General features: G+C 46.3%; 1 protein-coding gene across 1 annotated transcript; it reads left to right on the top strand.

The window, feature by feature from the left end:
- Window positions 1–933: 933 nt before the first annotated feature.
- Window positions 934–17,113, top strand: LOC144888637 (tubulin beta-4B chain-like). The gene is made up of 4 exons (XM_078767253.1): window positions 934–1,099; window positions 6,274–6,382; window positions 8,864–8,974; window positions 15,954–17,113. Exons 1-4 carry the CDS (start codon window positions 1,043–1,045, stop codon window positions 17,012–17,014), a joined length of 1,338 nt encoding a protein of 445 aa, XP_078623379.1. The 5' UTR covers window positions 934–1,042; the 3' UTR covers window positions 17,015–17,113.
- Window positions 17,114–19,366: the final 2,253 nt, after the last annotated feature.

Genomic DNA, 19,366 nt, shown 5'->3' with positions numbered 1-19,366 from the left:
CAAACAGACAGCAAAACAGACTGGGGTGAAAACAAAACCTTGTAAACATTGTAACATGATGAAAACATTGTAACAAAGCATATATTAACGAGGACAGCACTCAGTAAAGAGCATACCTCCGCCAGGACGCCAGGTGAACACTTTACGTTTTGTATCCCAGAGTAGACCACAAAATCACAATACAGAATCACATTTAATCAAAATCATTCGTCCACAAGTTTTTGAGATATCCGGTTTTGTATCGTTTTTGGCCCTATCTCCCAATGGTGAAGAATCACTTTTAAAATGATAGTAGCCAGATCCGGATCCGGATCTTCACCAAAATTGAATCGATTCTTCCTTGTCACACACCCAACCGGTCCACCAGGTTTTGTCCAAATCTGTCCATAACTTTTTGAGATATCCTGCTCTATGTTGGTTTTAGCCCTATCCCCCAATGGTGAAGAATCACTTAAAAAATTAAATAATTCTCATATCCGAATCCATATTCAGATCTTCACCAAAATCGAATCGTCCTTGTCAGACACACAACATCTCCAGCAAGTTTCGTCCCAATCCCTCCACAACTTTTTGAGATATTTTGTTCACCAACAAACGGAGAGACGGGGGTGAAAACAACCTCCATCCACCTTTGGTGGCGGAGGTAATTAATGCTATAAATAATATTAACGACAATAATAATATTAGTATCATTTGGCAATAATAATAATAATAATAACGAAGTCTTCGAGACAACGATTGTGTTAAGCATGTTTAAACATGTACAAGAGAAAGTAGATGATAGAAAAGAAAGGTGAGAGGAAACCTGCGCATGCGTACTGAGTATTTCTAGATTTCCATCCCATAATTATGACGCCTCAACTTTATACTGTCACACCAGTGGCTGAGCGGTGCGGTTGTCGGGGCAACGGGTGGGATGGTCTCCAGCACACCTCGACCGAGCCAATAAAGTCCCGTGACCGGCGCGTAGTTCGTGCGCGGGTGTTTTTATATTTTACGGTTTTCTAATTTTGTTTTTATTTTTGTGGAGATCTTGTCAATCATGAGGGAAATCGTGCATCTGCAGGCCGGTCAGTGCGGGAACCAGATCGGCGCCAAGGTGAATATATATATACTGTATATATATATATATATAAGCGTGTCGGTGATCGATCGGTGATTGTGAATGTTTTCGATGTTAAATATATTTTTTACGCGGGAAATGGTCTTAGGTTAACATGTTAATTATTTGGTCGATTACTGCGTTTGCGCCTTTATCGGTCTTTGTCATATCTTGAGTTAAAATCTGAGGTGAGTTTTGAAATGTAAATGATCTTACGCTTATGTCGACATTAATATTGTCATTTGAAATGTTTCACCTTGTACTCCAATTTACGCTCTTCTCAGATGCGATGTTTGGTGCCGTTTTCATTAAAAACTCCCCTTGTTTAAATTGTTCATTTTGATTGAACGAGAGGGGTTGTTTTGAGGATGCGCGCGAAAATGAGGTGTTTATGGTCTGGTCGCAAGGGTGGGGAGGTGGGGGGGGGGGGGGAGGGGTTTATGGTCGGGTCCGCAAGGGTGGGGAGGTGGGGGGGTGGGGGAGGGGTTTATGGTCGGGTCCGCAAGGGTGGGGAGGTGGGGGGGAGGGAGGGCTTTATGGTCGGGTCCGCAAGGGTTGGGAGGTGGGGGGAAGGGAGGGGTTTATGGTCGGGTCCGCAAGGGTGGGGAGGTGGGGGGAAGGTAGGGGTTTATGGTCGGGTCCGCAAGGGTGGGGGGAGGGGAGGTGTTTATGGTCTGGTCGCAAGGGTGGGGGGGGGGGGGGAGGGGTTTATGGTCGGATCCGCAACGTTGGGGGGAGGGGAGGTGTTTATGGTCGGGTCGCAATGGTGGGGGCGGCAGGGTTGATGGTCGAGTCCGTGACGGGGAGGGGGAATTTATGGTGTGAGGGTTGGAGGTCGGGTCGAAAGTGATATGGGGGGGGGTGGAGGAGGTGGGGGGGGGGGGGGAGGGGTTTATGGTCGGATCCGCAACGTTGTGGGGAGGGGAGGGGTTTATGGTCGGATCCGCAACGTTGTGGGGAGGGGAGGTGTTTATGGTCGGGTCGCAATGGTGGGGGCGGCAGGGTTGATGGTCGAGTCCGTGACGGGGAGGGGGAATTTATGGTGTGAGGGTTGGAGGTCGGGTCGAAAGTGATATGGGGGGGTGGAGGAGGTGGTCTGGTGGTCGGGTGGAAAGGTGCACTTGGTTGTTGGTGGTTGGGACGAGAGGGGTTGTTGTTGGTGGTTGGGACGAGAGGGGGGTGGTTGGTGGTTGGGACGAGAGGGACGGGGTTGTTGTTGGTGGTTGGGACGAGAGGGACGGGGTTGTTGTTGGTGGTTGGGACGAGAGGGGTGGTTGGTGGTTGGGACGAGAGGGACGGGGTTGTTGGTGGTTGGGACGAGAGGGGTTGTTGTTGGTGGTTGGGACGAGAGGGGTTGTTGTTGGTGGTTGGGACGAGAGGGGTGGTTGGTGGTTGGGACGAGAGGGACGGGGTTGTTGTTGGTGGTTGGGACGAGAGGGGTGGTTGGTGGTTGGGACGAGAGGGACGGGGTTGTTGGTGGTTGGGACGAGAGGAGAGGAGCGGGGAAGAGGGGGGTGGGGAGGGGGGGAGGTTGGTGTTCGGGTTTGAGGGGAGGAGGGATGATTGGGGATTGGGTAAGAACTTTCTGATTAACAGAATATCGTAAAAATTTAAATTACGGGGTAGCATGAAATCGCAATTTTGTAAGACAAGGTTTGTCTTTAAGTACCGATGCTGCACTCACGCTACTTGTATTTGTATTGACATACTTTCGATAGGTTGACCTACAACATGTTGATTATTCATTTGCGGTTAAAACGTTTTGTTGTGCAATAAAGCGACGATGAATCGTCACAAATGAACGATGTGAGTTCTATTTTGTATACGTGTTCAAACTAACTGTCCTCTTCCCTGTACACCTGAGATAGACGGATCAAATTGTTGTAACAAGTCCTCGTCCATGACTTGGCCTACCGACGTTACCCCAACCATGATCCTCCACCCAATGAGGCCAGAAACACGAACATGTTCTGTAACGTATCATAATCGCAGCCGGACGCAGGGTAAACCTATTGTCCCCTCTGGGTAGGGGAGTAATAAGGGGGTGTCAGTGGCCTGCACAGTGAGAAGCGGCGGGTGGGCACTGGGCATGGCATGGCATGTTTGTGGTGAAAATGTGAGGACAGAATCATGGTCGAGGTATTTTACACATGGAATGCTCAAGAGGAAGGTGATTGCTCCAGGTCCAGGTAATGGGTTTCGACTGGAATTTTGATAAGCGGTGGGCCGAAAGCGTCGCAGCGACATCCTAGGATCCCAAGCCGGCACCCTAACCGCTAAGCCAACACCAGGCTTACCATATATATTACCATCCTGTGGTAAAGGTGAAGTACCCTTTTGGTAAACTCCTTGGTGTTGCTGAGCTCCGTTGGAGTCCTCACCAGGGTTTTGTTTATTGTAGCAACCGCTACCTCGTTGCTGTGCAACGTTTTATTAGCTCTGGGAATAAAGCCATTTCTGTTTGATCAATTGGCTTTTGCTGCCCTTGCTGCCCTTGCTGCCCTTGCTGCCCTTTTGCTGCCCTTGCTGCCCTTGCTGCCCTTTTGCTGCCATTGCTGCCCTTGCTGCCCTTGCTGCCCTTGCTGCCCTTGCTGCCCTTGCTACCCTTGCTGCCCTTTTGCTGCCCTTGCTGCCATTGCTGCCATTGCTGCCCTTGCTGCCCTTTTGCTGCCCTTGCTGCCCTTGCTACCCTTGCTGCCCTTTTCCTGCCCTTGCTGCCCTTTTGCTGCCCTTGCTGCCCTTGCTGCCCTTTTGCTGCCCTTGCTGCCCTTGCTGCCCTTGCTGCCCTTGCTACCCTTGCTGCCCTTTTGCTGCCCTTGCTGCCCTTTTGCTGCCATTGCTGCCATTGCTGCCCTTGCTGCCCTTTTGCTGCCCTTGCTGCCCTTGCTGCCCTTGCTGCCCTTGCTACCCTTGCTGCCCTTTTGCTGCCCTTGCTGCCCTTTTGCTGCCATTGCTGCCCTTGCTACCCTTGCCGCCCTTTTGCTGCCCTTGCTGCCCTTGCTGCCATTTTGCTGCCATTGCTGCCCTTTTGCTGCCCTTGCTACCCTTGCTACCCTTGCTGCCCTTTTGCTGCCCTTGCTGCCCTTGCTGCCCTTGCTGCCCTTTTGCTGCCCTTGTGTGAATAAATTACTGCTTTTTGAAAGGGAATAAAATAAAATTTAAACTCGAACGGCACTCGGTAGAGTCCTTCTGGGAATTGTCTATCTTACCACTTTTGCGTCTTGACTGTTCACACCTGGCTCGAGACCGTCAGATCAAACCAGCGGAGTTACCACTTGGATGAGAGGTCTCTACCTACGCAAGGCCTACTATTTTAGGCCATGAGTTAGGGGTTGGGATGGCTTGTTGCAAGGAGCTTGGCCATTTGGCCCATCAGGCCTGTGCTGTCCACACCACACCACATCAGTTCAATTTATTAGTTGACTTGACTTTATTTCATGCACCTATGGTAGGACATGCCCCAAAGGACCTCCTCCTGTATAATTTTTAATGATTATGACGTCATAGGCAACTGTCACATGGTACGGGTGCCATCTTGTAAAAAACCGAAAGAAGTTGCACCTCTATATCTCCGAAAGCGCTGCATAGAAAAAAATTGAGACATGGCTCATTGTAAAGAACTCTCCATGGGGAATAACATGTTAATGATGATGTCATAGGTGCCTCCATTATGACGTCATAATTCGACAAGTACAAAACTTCATCCGATCAAGATGAAATTTCTTGAGCGTCATCTATCTATAATTCCAGTAATCTCTGTCTGTACGTTTGTACGTTTGTCTGTGACCGCTGTTTCTCGACAACCACGGGTCCGATATACTTTTAACTTGCCAGGTATATTGCTGGGGACCCGAGGATGTGCCTTTTCAAGGTTTCATATTAATCGGACAATTACTTACCGAGCTATGTCCAAAAAACGATTCAACCAATCAGAGAGCTTGCAGAGGGCTTTGCGAATGGACCAAACCAGTCATGTAAATAGAGGGGGGGGTTCTGTGGTCGTTGCGAATGGACCAAACCATTCACATCGAATCATCGAATCACATCGAATGGACCAAACCGTTCGCTTTGGACCAAACCATTGCATGTAAATAGAGGGGGGGGGGGGTTCTGTGGTCGTTGCGAATGGACCAAACCATTCATGTAAATAGAGGGGGGGGGGGGGTTCTGTGGTCGTTACTGCCACGTGGTTTCAAAGTTTTTTTTTGTTGTTGTTGTTTGCACGCATGTTTTTTTGCACCCACGTACGGGCACGCCCTAGGATGTTTACACACACACACCCCTACACAAATTTTTTTTTTTTTTTTTTTTGGCAAGGAACGGGCACCCACGTACGGGCACGTCCTAGCTTATATATAGTACGGGCATGCCCTAGTTAAAGGATAAATTGGTAGAGGAAAAAAACAAAACGCCATCGGTCACATGTTTCGGCCGCCATATTTGTTTTAAAACAAAAGCCTTAAAAAACACAAATGCATCCTGGCATGGGTCTGCAATCTCCGATTGATCTTGTTTTTGTACTGCATTTGGCTTGATACGCAATTGATAATTATATAAAACTATGATAGGAGATTGTTTTTGACAATATGTATCAAGTTGTCACTTTAAGCTCATTTAATAACATTTTATTGGGTCGAGCAGGTTGGTGCAGAGGAAGCACACTTGACTCTTGACCTATTTGTTTGTTTTGACTCAAAGCCTTATTATAAAATGACGATGCTCTAATTGGTGCTTCCAGGCAGGTTGAGTGATATGCCGCCTGTCCCTCAGATGTTAAAGTCTGACATCCCATCTGCGAGCATTACTTTTTGGCTGTAAAAGATGTCAGGGTGGTAGGCATGTTGATGCCGATGGCATATTGGACAAACTACAAATTCCTGCTCGAATCTCCTTTACTTGAAAGTCGAGCCTGGCCAATTGGTTTGTCAGCCTTCGGCCAATCTACCTGCTGTGGGCCGACCCCACGAGATGGTTCAAGTAATTGGGCCTGTCAGTGGTTTTATAGCATGTGGAGTTGATTGGGCAAGTTGAAATTAAATTATTATTTTTTTGGTTTCAAATGATGTTTATCAATTTTGTGATTTACGGCTTCTTTGCAATGAGTTGTAAAATATTTTATACATAGGTATTTTTTTTTCTTGTTTAATAAGCTATTGCTGTTCTTGGCACAGTTCTGGGAGGTTATCAGCGATGAGCATGGCATTGACCCCACTGGATCGTTCAATGGCGACAGTGATCTGCAACTGGAAAGGATCAACGTCTACTACAACGAGGCTGCTGGTGTGTACGCCATCCTCTACCATCCTCTACCATCCCCTCGTAACCTCAAGTGGCTTGTTTGATGATGTAATATCAAGTGGTCACCTGTGGTCGTTGGGAATTCAAGTGCAAAACGTAAATGTTTCAATGCCCCTGATTTTTTGACCTTTGGACCTGTGGGTGTTTTGAGATGGTAGGTATACTCGTTCCATGTTGTAGTTGAGTGTCTGTTTCACAGAAAGCAGGTTAATGTGATCTGACTCTATTTTAAATGAAATGGTCCTTGGATGACAATCTCTAACACCTCCATAAATGCGCTGGTAAATACTTGGAACCTTATAAATGTGGGTGGTTCTCGCAGTTTCAATGAATTGCGGCACCATATTGGGCTTGGGTGGTGAGTAAGGTTTGATCCGGAATCGTTGACATCGTTCGTCACAGGTGGACAAATTTGCTTGTAATTCCTGTGAAGGTAGAGCTGCATTAAAAATAAATTCATGAAAATTCCCATCTAATAACACTGCAAATTCCCTTATTTATTTTTGTCCCCCGTCGCTCAGCGGAGCGAAAGGGGGACTATGGCTTTCCCGTGCGTGCGTGCGTAAGCGAAGGACCGCATTCGAATTTGGTGTCTGGGTGCAACCCACGTCAAAATCCAAGATGGCCGCCGCCATGTATGTCTGATGCCATGTATGTCTGAACCTTGTAACCTGCATATCTTGAAAAATAAGCGAAGTACCAACTTCTAATCTGGTGTGTGGGTGTATCTATTGGGTCGCTACGTCAAAATCCAAGATGGCCACCACGATGTATGTCCAAACCTTGTGAGATGAATATCTTGAAAAATAAGCGAAGTACCAACTTCTAATTTGGTGTGTGGGTGTATCTCGCCATATGGAAGAATGCTATTGAAAATTGGGTCGCCACGTCAAAATCCAAGATGGCCGCCACCATATATATGTCTGAACCTTGTGAGTGAAATATCTTGAAAAATAAGCGAAGTACCAACTTCTAATTTGGTGTGTGGGTGTATCTCGCCATAAGGAAGAACGCTATTGAAAATTAGGTCGCCATGTCAAAATCCAAGATGGCCGCCGCCATGTATGTCTGAATCTTGTGAGAAGAATATCTTGAAAGATAAGCGAAGTACCAACTTCTAATTTGGTGTGTGGGTGTATCTCGGCATAAGGAAGACCGCTATTGTAAAGTGGGTCGCCACGTCAAAATCCAGGACGGCCGCCACCATATATATGTCTGAACCTTGTGAGCGAAATATCTTGAAAAATAAGCGAAGTACCTTCTGGTGTGTAGGTGTATCTAGGCACAAGCAAGAACGCTATTGAAAATTGGGTTGCCACGTCAAAATCCAAGATGGCCACCTCCATATATGTCTGACCCTTGTGAGCGAAATATCGTATCATAGCATGTTTTCTGCGTGTTCCACTTTGTCAACTCACATCACTTCCCCGACGGGGGACCTAGGCGTCACGCTTGTTTAATACAGAGTCGAGGCTCGTGTAAGAGCAAACGCATCGAACACAAAAATACAAAGGGACACACAAAACATATAATAAAGGGAATGGGAGATGAGGGGCAAAGAGGGAGGCACACAAGCAACAGTAGAGAACAGAGACAGCGGTATATCTGTGGAAGAGAGAGGGCAGGAGTGGGGTACACGGTATAAAGCAAATGAATACTACTCGGAATTTCAGGAGTGAAGTCAGAGATTGGAAGAGGTGGATTTGAGGTGTTTTAACGGGGGTAGAAAAGATCAAGGTTTTGGATGGGGGAAGATAAGAGATGGTGGTGAACAGCTGTTGTAAAGACCTGGAGGGAGGAGTGGGATTGAAGAGAGTGAGGGAGTTTGTTCCAGAGGCGGGAGAAAAGAGGAATGAAGGAGTGAAGGTGAGCAGAGAGCCTAGATTTTGGCAGTTTCACCATAAGAGGGTTGCTGGCAGATCTTGTGCGACCTGCAGGAATATTTGGAGGACAGCTGGGGGAGCTAGGCCGGAGTGGAGGGCTTCCCTTCCTCGGAACTTCAATCCACAATGAGGTCTTTCATCACATCATGCCCGTGCAACTGTCTCCATCTTGTGGTTTGTCCGTGCTCTATCGTTTTAAATGACGAAGGTCGAGCAAGGAAGCAGCACATGCCATTTTAAATCTTGCGTGTGACTTGGTTGATGTTCGAACATCTGACATCCCAGATTTGTAGTGGACGCTCGAACCATTAAGCCAATCTTGTGAAAGACCAACAATAAAAGGTAAATAATATGGGATAACCACATCTACCACTTTTACGTGGGGGTTGCGTTCCTGGAAACCTCATAAAATAATACCAATCGGGTGTTAACCCATAGTTGGAGTAAGAAGTTTCAAACCTAAAAGTCTTTGTACAAATCGAATTTAGCATTTAATGTGGAACATCGCTTTGCTGTTTGCTTGAAAATTGGGTGAGAGATATTTAATTTGCTTGTTTCACACCTTTGTTGAACCTTGTAGCAGGGAAATACGTTCCACGTGCGGTGCTGGTGGACCTTGAGCCGGGCACCATGGACTCTGTGCGCTCTGGTCCTTTTAGTCAGATCTTCAGGCCCGACAACTTTATATTCGGTGAGTAGTTTGTAAGAAGACCATCCTTTTCGAGCGATTCTGTACAAGTTTGCTCGAGCGAGCAGCTATTTGGTGGAGGAGGCGGTACAAATGCCGAAGTTGCTTTAATAAATGCATGTTTGTGTACGTTGTTTTTAATCCAGAAATCTAGTCTCATTGAGGAGGTCGGAGCATATCGCTGCCATAAGTGATTATATGGTGGGGATACGTTCCTGGTAATTTGTAGGTTCAGGGATTTCATTTGTGCAGACTTTATGCATCTTTCAGACGATGAGATGGTGCAGGTGGAGGTGTGCAACCTTTAAACGAAGCGACGTTATTCTAGCGTGCCTTTACTTGTTTTGTCTGCTTTGTAGTGCTTGTGTGAGTCTGTACTGCATCGCCTTTTGAAGTGTTGTTGATATTCCACGTCTGTTACATGTTTCATTGAAGTGCATTGACATGGTAAATTAATTATTTATGGTAATATTGAGTGCTAAAACTTTGGTATTTGGAATTTTGCTGTTGACTAGAGAGCTCACAGAGAGCTTGGAGCTTATGCATACATGTGTTTGAGCTGTCTACTTGGAGTCGCCATGATGGCCTAGCTTTAAACTGTCACCCTGGTGTTTCGTATGTACGATGAGGCTTGGTGTGTATTGTCTTGTGTCCCATCTGCTAACATTGGTTGCAAGCTAAATATACCACTGTGTCCTTCACCAAGAGATGAGCGATCGCTGACACTTGTCCTGTTTGGTCGAACATCAGGCATCACCAGCCGGTCCGTGAAATACTTGCTCTGTAAGCATTTCCTAGCTGACCCCAAAAGGTGGGAATAATTTGGGGCATTAAGGATGTGGTAGTGCTAATAGTTCAGATGGCATGCAATTACAGACAACTTTCTGTTTGAATGGGTATGACTGCCTGATTGATGTACATTTTGATTTGTTTAAGAGCCTTTGTGCTGTTTTATGTCCATATGTACATGCAGTATATTTACTTTCACAATAACTTTACTACATTGTTTTTAATTATCCTTAATGACTATTTACATTGTTTTTACTTATTAATATGATTAATATAATATTAATATGTATGTATATGTATATATACAGGGTGAGCCAGAAATATGGTCATTTTTGAAATTCGTGTGAAGGAAATAAAAAATTGTATTTCAAAATAAATTCCTTCATGATATTGAAGTACATAGCATGCATTTTTATTATTTTTCTTTTTTACTGAATTAGTTTTGCAGAAGCGACCCAATGACGTGGCTTCAGCAATACGGTGCAACCTCCCACACCACCAGAGTGTCCATGAATAATGTAAGGGCGCTCTTTCCAAAGCATGTCATTTCCAGAAACGGCGATATTCCATGGCCAGCGAGGTCACCCGATTTGACTACATGTGATTATTTATATCTAAAGGATAAAGTGTATGTTAACCGTCCACAAACTCTTCATGAACTTAAGGAAAACGTCAGACGCGAAATCAATGATATTGATGTGGCCATGTTGCAGAACGTCATGAATAATTGGCGTCCAAGATTGGAGGAATGTGTCGGACGAAATGGTGCGCATCTCCTCGATGTTCTTTTCCACAAATAAATGGCATGTTATGTACTTAACTTTCTTGTGATAATTTGTTTTGAAATACAATTTTTTAATTTCCTTCATACAAATTTCAAAAATGACCATATTTCAAGCTCACCGTGTGTGTGTTTGTGTGTGTGTGTGTGTGTGTGTGTGTGTGTGTGTGTGTGTGTGTGTGTGTGTGTGTGTGTGTGTGTGTGTGTGTGTGTGTGTGTGTGTGTGTGTGTGTGTGTGTGTGTGCAGTCACATGAAAAAGTAAGTACACCCCATGTAAAGTTTTGACTTTTTCAACATATTTCAACATACAGCTATTTGATCTTCATTTCAACAATATTGATAGATAAAGGTGATATAATATGACAAATATCATGAAACATTTACATTTTGTAGTCCATTGTATAATTTAAATAAACATAAATGCAAATTTCACATGTGGAAAAAGTAAGTACACCCCTACATTTATCACTACTTCAAATACCTAAAATTAGAATCAGGTGCACCAGTTCAGGTGCAAATGATTAGAACATCATGAGAGAGGATCTTGGAGGAACCTGTCTTATTTAAACCTCAGACATTTAGTTTGGTTTGCTCTTTCTTGTTGAAGTATGCGGCGACACCATGCCTAGATCAAAAGAGCTCTCTGAGGCCTTCAGAAAGAAGGTTATAGATGCCTACGAGTCTGGGAAGGGATGTAAAAAGATCTCCAAACAATTTGAAATCAATCATTCGACTGTCAAGAAGATCATCTACAAGTGGAGAAGATTCCAAACAACTGCCAACTTGTTGAGGCCAGGCCGCCCCAGCAAGTTCAGCCCGAGAATAGACCGCAAGATACTGAAAGAGGTCTCTAAGAACCCCAGAATGTCATCACGGGACCTACAGGTAGCTCTTGCCACTGTTGATGTCAACGTGCACGAGTCTACCATTAGAAAGAGGCTGCACAAATTTGATCTACATGGGAGGCGTGCCAGGAGGAAACCTTTGCTGTCCAGAAAGAACATCAGGGCAAGACTAAAGTTTGCCAATGAACACCTAGGCAAAGACCAGCACTTCTGGAACAATGTGCTCTGGACAGATGAGTCAAAGGTAGAGCTATTTGGCCACAGTACCAGAAGACATGTTTGGCGAAAACCAAAGACAGCAATTGACCACAAGAACCTGATACCAACTGCAAAGCATGGTGGTGGAAATATTATGGTTTGGGGCAGCTTTGCTGCGTCAGGGCCTGGGCAGCTCACCATCATAGAATCCACTATGAATTCTTCATTGTACCAGAGGGTGCTTGAGGTTAATGTGAGGCCATCTGTCGGAGAGTTGAAGCTCAACCGAAGGTGGACCTTGCAACATGACAATGACCCTAAACTTACCAGTAAATCCACCAAGGAATGGCTGAAAAGAAAGAAATGGAGGGTTCTGGAATGGCCAAGTCAAAGGCCGGATCTAAATCCCATCGAGATGTTGTGGGGGGATTTGAAACGAGCTGTGCATGCAAGAAACCCCTCAAACATGGCACAGCTGAAAGAATTCTGCATGGAGGAGTGGGCAAACATTTCTCCCAGTCGATGTCAGAGACTGGGAGACAGTTATAAGAAACGCCTACTCGAGGTTGTTTCTGCCAAATGGGGGCAATACCACCTATGAGAACCAAGGGTGTACTTACTTTTTCCACGTGCGAAATTTGCATTTATGTCTATTTAAATTATACAATGGACTACAAAATGTAAATGTTTCATGATATTTGTTATATTATATAACCTTTATCTATCAATATTGTTAAAATGAAGATCAAATAGCTGTATGTTGAAATATGTTGAAAAGTCAAAACTTTGCATGGGGTGTACTTACTTTTTCACGTGACTGTACATATATATTAATTGTTTTTTGTTTTTCTTTAACTAAAGAAGCACACTGACCTTATGACATGACACTGACGTCATGTACATCAATTGTACCGACACTTGTTGTTAACAGGTTGTGCAGCAATTGCTGGGGTGAGACTCAATCTGTGCCTTGCTTCCTAGTCAAGTTAGGGGGTTCAACCTGTGTATATTAACGGCTTCGGTTGGTCACAAATAAACAATTTGCAGTATGTTGTCCTGATGAGAGAAAAATAAGCCCTCGTCGTGACGGCATGGTGTTGAAGTTGTGGGGACTCACTCCTTTGGAGGAGGGGTCCAATTGTATGACCATGCATTCTGGCCCTTTGGGGTCAGGATGCATGTTTTGATTGACCATGTGTTCAGCCTTTGGGTTGAGGTGCATGTGTATGCCAATGGGACAGTCTTGATAGACGGTGTGCCTTGGCCGTGGGGTCAAGGTGCATGTCCAAGGCTGTTTAAATGTTTGATATTTTACCTTTTTTATTAGAAAAAAGGCAGGCCTCATAAGGCCCATAATGAGGGCAAAACCCAGATTGACATCTCTGCCTTTGTCTATTTGTGACCAAAGAGCTTTAATCTCAGTCCGCAAAGACTTGACTTCCACACGGATGCCTCCTAGTTGGGAGGTGATGTGTTGGTATAATTTATGTACATGACGTCAGTGTCATGTCATAAGGTTAGCGTGCTTCTTCAGTTAAATTTAATATTCCTGACTGCAAACCTCCTAATTGTTGATGAGCAGGGCAGAGACAACGTGTCAGCGTGGCAGGCGACACTTGTTAACAAGTTGTGCAGCAATTGCTGGGGTGAGACTCGATCTGTGCCTTGATTCCGAGTCAAGTTAGGGGGGGTGTGTGTCTGTGTGTCAGTGGGTGTGTGTTCGTTCATTCCGCTTTGAGAAATAGGGTCCAGGACTAACTCGTTCTCAAACCAGGGACTGTCTATTACCCCGTGCAAGTGAAGCGAAACGTAGGGTTAAATTAATTGGTTGACTTTGTCTGTCTACAAATTTCAGTTTATGATCAGGGAACGACTTGACTTCAATTTGGTTATGGCTCCACCAAAACGCCACCACCTCCACCCAACAAAACCAGAAACTCTACCAGAAAGTTAATGTAAAGGGGGTGCCAATTTTGATTCAAACAGCTGCTTGAAGTAAATGTATTTTATTTGCCAGATATAGGGTGCCCATTTATATGAACTTTTCTAGAGCATTACTTGGGTCCTCTTAAGCCCCAGTCACACCGGGCCTGCGACCAGGTTACGACCTGGGCTTTTTTTTTTTTTTTTTTTTTTTGTATACTGAATCGAGGCACGTGAAAGAGCTAACATTTACTTCACAAACAAATCAACCAGACAAACAAAATATATAAAAAGAGGGAGCGGAAGACAAGATGGGGAGAGAAGGGGAAGCACACAAACACAACAACATTTGAGTGCAGGGAGATGGGGGAAGATAAGAGATGGTGGTGAACAGCTGTTTTAAAGACAAGGAGGGAGGAGTGGGATTGAAGGGAGTGGGGGAGTTTATTCCAGAGGCGGGGAAAAAGGGGAATGAAAGAGTGAAGGTGAGCAGAGAGCCTAGATTTTGGCAGTTTAACCATAAGAGGGTTGCAGGCAGATCTTGTGCGACCTGTAGGAATATTTGCGGGACAGAGCCCAGAGAGAGCTGGGGGGGCAAGGCCAGAGAGGAGTCGGTAGAAGACGGAAAGACCACCTACCTGCCTGCGGTGAGTGAGTGAGAGGCCCTTGGAGTTGGCTTCATCGCGGGAGATTCCAATGATTCTGAACGCTTTGGTTTCAACAGCGTGAAGACGAGCTAGGTGTGAGGCAGGAGCACCAGCCCAGAGGGGAGAGCAGTATTCCATTGAGCTGCGGATGAAAGCCTTGTATGTGGTGAGGAGCTCAGGTGTGCCAAGGAAGGACTTCACACGACGGAGGATGCCCAGTCGGCGACTGGCTTTGGAGGCCAGATTAGAAATGTGGGTTTCCCAGGAAAGATCATGGCAGATAGTGAGACCCAAAAGCTTGAGTGACAGAACTTCTTGGAGAGGATTATTCATAAAGTGGATGGGAGGGTTGTCCAGTCGGTCTTTTCGGAGAGACATCGTAAGAGTGTGAGATTTGTCAGGATTGAAAGACATGTTCCACTTGTTTGCCCAGTCTGTGATTTTGTCCAGGTCTGCAGAGAGTGAGGAGGCTGCAGACTGCCGATCTGAGGGATGAGGAATGGAGCGGCAGAGAGTGGAGTCATCAGCAAAGAGATGGAGAGGATTTTCAAGAGAGTCAGAGAGATCATTGATGAAGACCAGAAAAAGCACAGGGCCCAGAACACTGCCTTGGGGAACTCCAGCCTGAACAGGAAGGGGGGATGAGAGAAACCCATTCAGGGCCACACGTTGACCACAGGGCCACTAGAGAGGAAGTCCGCCAGCCATGCGTGGACCAGCCAGCTGCGACCGAAAATTTTGTGAATCGCGGGCAAATCGTAGAAAGAGCGCGCGACTGGTCGCAGAGGTCGCAGAGGTCGTGGGTGATCGCCAGAGCAAAATCAGTCGCAGCAAGGTCGATGGTCATGTTCAAAACTTCTGACCTGCGATTCCAAATCGTAAGAGGTCGCAGACAGGTCTTACATGGTCGTACCACCAGTCGTGCATGGACGCACCACCAGTCGTGCATAATCGCAGGTCAAGTAGTCGCACGATTGGTCGTGCTACTGGTCCTGCCACCTGACGATTGGCGGTGCCACCTGGCGTTCAACCTCACGATCGAGCCTGCGAGCGTTCGCAGGTCGCCGCGATTGATTGTCCGAGCGGTCGCAAGTCGCCACGATTGACCGTACAATTGGTCGCTGATCGCCACCACTATTCGCACGATTACCTACGATTGATCTTGCAATCGATCTTCTCCAATCGTTGGTGATCGCACAACCACGCGTCCCACCAATCGTACGATGACCCCTAAGACCAATCGCTGTTTGCGATCGCAAATGGAGAGCGTAGCAAACATTGACGATTGGTCGTACCTCGGCCAGATTGCCATCAATCGCACGATCCAGAAATCGTACGATCCGGTGTGACTGAGGCCTTAAGAACACAAGGGTAGTCCAGCATGCCTGCGAGATTTTTTTTTGAATGTCCCTTATTTTCTATTGTTTGGCAATTTCTACAAGCTATGGTACATACCCTTTTATAAAGGGGCCTTTTCGATGCCCCTGGAATTTTTCCCAACAATGAACACTCTCGTGTGGGTGTACTTTGAAGATGTAATGTTTGATGAAATGGCATATTTGCACGTGTTGTTATTACAAATTAGGTTGGCTGACAGTGAGCAACTGAGCTAACAATTAATTTGTGCTATGAAGCTTGTAAGTAACCACCACTCAAATATTGATTGTTTCAATGTCAATTTGACACTTGTGTGAGCTGTCAGAATTCCCCCTTTCAAAGTGAGGTATTTATTGAAATTCGCCAAGAAAGTGCAGTGCCATGACACTTGTCTTTAATTTCTTTTTCTTTGCTTGTTCAGGTCAGAGTGGTGCAGGAAATAACTGGGCCAAGGGTCACTACACTGAGGGTGCGGAGCTGGTGGACTCTGTGCTGGATGTGGTGCGGAAGGAGGCTGAAAGCTGCGACTGCCTGCAGGGCTTTCAGCTGACTCACTCTCTGGGGGGTGGTACGGGGTCTGGCATGGGTACGCTCCTCATCAGCAAGATCCGTGAAGAGTACCCCGACCGTATCATGAACACCTTCAGTGTGGTGCCCTCACCTAAAGTCAGTGACACTGTGGTGGAGCCTTACAATGCTACACTGTCGGTACACCAACTGGTAGAAAACACCGACGAAACATACTGCATCGACAATGAAGCTCTGTATGATATCTGCTTCCGTACCCTCAAGCTGACAACCCCCACTTACGGGGACCTCAACCACCTAGTGTCTGCTACCATGAGTGGAGTGACCACATGTCTGCGTTTCCCTGGACAGCTCAATGCTGACCTGCGGAAGTTGGCCGTCAACATGGTTCCCTTCCCACGGCTCCACTTCTTCATGCCCGGCTTTGCCCCACTTACGGCTCGTGGTAGTCAGCAGTACCGGGCACTCACTGTTCCTGAGCTCACACAGCAGATGTTTGACTCTAAAAACATGATGGCTGCTTGTGACCCACGTCACGGCCGCTACCTCACTGTGGCAGCCATTTTCCGTGGCCGAATGTCGATGAAGGAAGTGGATGAGCAGATGTTGAATGTCCAGAACAAGAACAGCAGCTACTTTGTGGAGTGGATCCCAAACAATGTAAAGACCGCAGTGTGTGACATCCCACCTCGTGGTCTCAAGATGTCCTCCACTTTCATTGGGAACAGCACGGCCATCCAGGAACTGTTTAAACGCATTTCGGAGCAGTTCACCGCCATGTTCCGGCGCAAGGCCTTCCTTCACTGGTACACGGGCGAGGGCATGGATGAGATGGAGTTCACCGAGGCAGAGAGCAACATGAACGACCTCGTTTCCGAGTACCAGCAGTACCAGGATGCCACAGCGGAAGATGAAGGAGATTTTGAAGATGAAGGCGATGAGGAGTTGGCTTGATGCATTTTGTCTCCTTCTTCCTCCTTCTCTTGTTAATTATGTTTATCTTTTTCCTTCTTCAAAGATCACTCGCGCATTCAAATAAAAATGTTAAGCAAGTATGCTGGTTTTGCCGTTGAATTATTTGCATCTGGTGGTAAATCTTTCACAGGCATTTTTACATTGCATTTCTAACGAGAACGGCACTCGGTAGAGAGCATACCTACACCAGGCTGAACAGTTTACGTTTTGTATCCGATTAATAGGTCGGATCTGGATTTGGACCTGAAGAAAAAGCTAATATCCTTGTTCTTGTCGCCTAACAAGCTCATCCACCTAGTTTTGTTATAAGTCACAGACAACTTTTTTTTTGAAATATAATGCTTTGCCCTATAACTCAATGCTATAATGCTACACTGTCGGTACACCAACTGGTAGAAAACACCGACGAAACATACTGCATCGACAATGAAGCTCTGTATGATACCTGCTTCCGTACCTTCCATGTGGTCACAATGCTATAACTCAATGCTATTATATAATGCTCAATGATTTCCATGTTTTAAACGTTTCCCAGTGTGTGCCCTGGATAAGAATAGGTACGCCGTATCCCTGCGTGTCGTAGGAGGCGACTAAGAGGGTTGGCGTCAGGAAGGGCATCCGGCCATAAAAAACATTGCCTCAAAAAGAGAACCATGACAATTACAACTACATGTGGGCAGGGTACAGCCCGAAGTGGAGATCGGTTTCTGAGGTTTGGGACATGGAATGTAGGGACAATGACAGGGAGATCAGGAGAAGTGGTGGAAGTATTGGTCAGAAGAAGAGTGGACATATGTTGTGTGCAAGAGGCGAGATGGAAGGGAAGTGGTGTGAGAATGGTGAAGGGTAGGCAGGGACAGAAATACAAGTTTGTGTGGCAAGGGTGCCTGGAGGGCGTGAATGGTGTTGGTGTCCTGTTTTCTGAGGAGTTTGTAGACAGTGTGGTGAGTGTGACTAGAGTGAGTGATAGGTTGATGATGGTGAAAATGATGATTGGAAAGCTCTTGGTGAACGTCATCTCGGGATATGCTCCGCAGGTTGGTCGGAGCGATGAAGAGAAGGACAAGTTCTGGTGTGCGATAGAGCAGCTGATGGAAAACGTGAAAGATGAGGAAGTTGTTGTGGTAGGAGGAGACCTAAATGGACATGTGGGAAGGAGTATGGATGGTTTTGACGGAGTTCATGGGGGTTACGGATATGGTGTGAGAAATGGAGAAGGTGAAAGGATTTTGGAGTTTGCTGATGGAGCTGATTTGTTGATTTGTAATACTCAGTTCCAGAAAGAGGATAATAAGCTTGTTACATACACGTCAGGTGGGTCGACGACAACCGTTGACTACCTGATGGTGCGTAGGCGAGATAGGGGGCACCTCCGAGACACAAAGGTAATCCCGGGGGAGGAGGCTGTTTCACAGCACCACTTGGTTGTCTGCGACGTAAGGGTGAAAGGTGCGAGGAGAGCTCGGCGGGTGAAGTACCAACTGAGAATGAAGGTGTGGAGGTTGAAAGAGGTGACAGTAAGGGAGGCATTAAAAGAGAGGCTGAGTAGGGTCGAGGATGATGTGGTTGAGCTTGAAAGTGGTTGGATGTCAATGAAAGCTAGTCTGTTGGGAGCCGTTGGTGAGGTATGTGGATGGACAAAAGGACCACCGAGGCACTCGGAAACATGGTGGTGGGATGATGAAGTTGGAAAGAGGATTGACGAGAAGAGGAAGAAGTTCAAGGAGTGGCAGAAGGCGAAGGGTACGGGCGCAGAAACAGCAGAGCATGAAAGTTATAAGGCAGCCAGGAAGACTGCAAAGAAAGAGGTAGCAAAGGCGCAGGAGGCATGTAGGAAAATGTTCGGAGAACGCTTGGATTCGGAAGAGGGTCAGAGAGCGGTATTCAGGATTGCAAAGCAGATAGCGAAAGAGAGGTGTGATGTGATGGGGGTGAGCTGCTTGAAGGATGAAGTGGGACAAATCGTTGTCGACCCAGATGGAATTAAAGGAAGATGGAAAAGATATATGGAAATGCTGTTGAATACTGAGAATGAATGGGATGGCAACATAGAGAGTAATCCAGTTTTAGGACCGGCAGAGAAGATAACTGAGAAGGAAGTTGAGGAAGCGATAAAAGCAATGAAGGGTAAAAAAGCGGGAGGGCCGACGGGAGTTGTGGGAGATATGTTGAAGGCAGCAGGAAGTTGGGGTGTGAAGAGAATGACAGAGATCTGTAATCTGGTGGTGAAAGAAGGCCGCATTCCAGTGGATTGGGAACTGAGTACCCTCGTCCCTCTATACAAGGGGAAAGGTGACCCTCTGGAGTGTGGCTCGTACCGAGCGATAAAGT

Source organism: Myxine glutinosa, chromosome 13 (genome assembly GCF_964187855.1).
Source record: "Myxine glutinosa chromosome 13, kmMyxGlut1.1, whole genome shotgun sequence".
Lineage (NCBI taxonomy): Eukaryota > Metazoa > Chordata > Myxini > Myxiniformes > Myxinidae > Myxine > Myxine glutinosa.
Note: the sequence above shows the minus strand (reverse complement) of the source record. Positions and strands in the feature narration are given on the sequence as shown.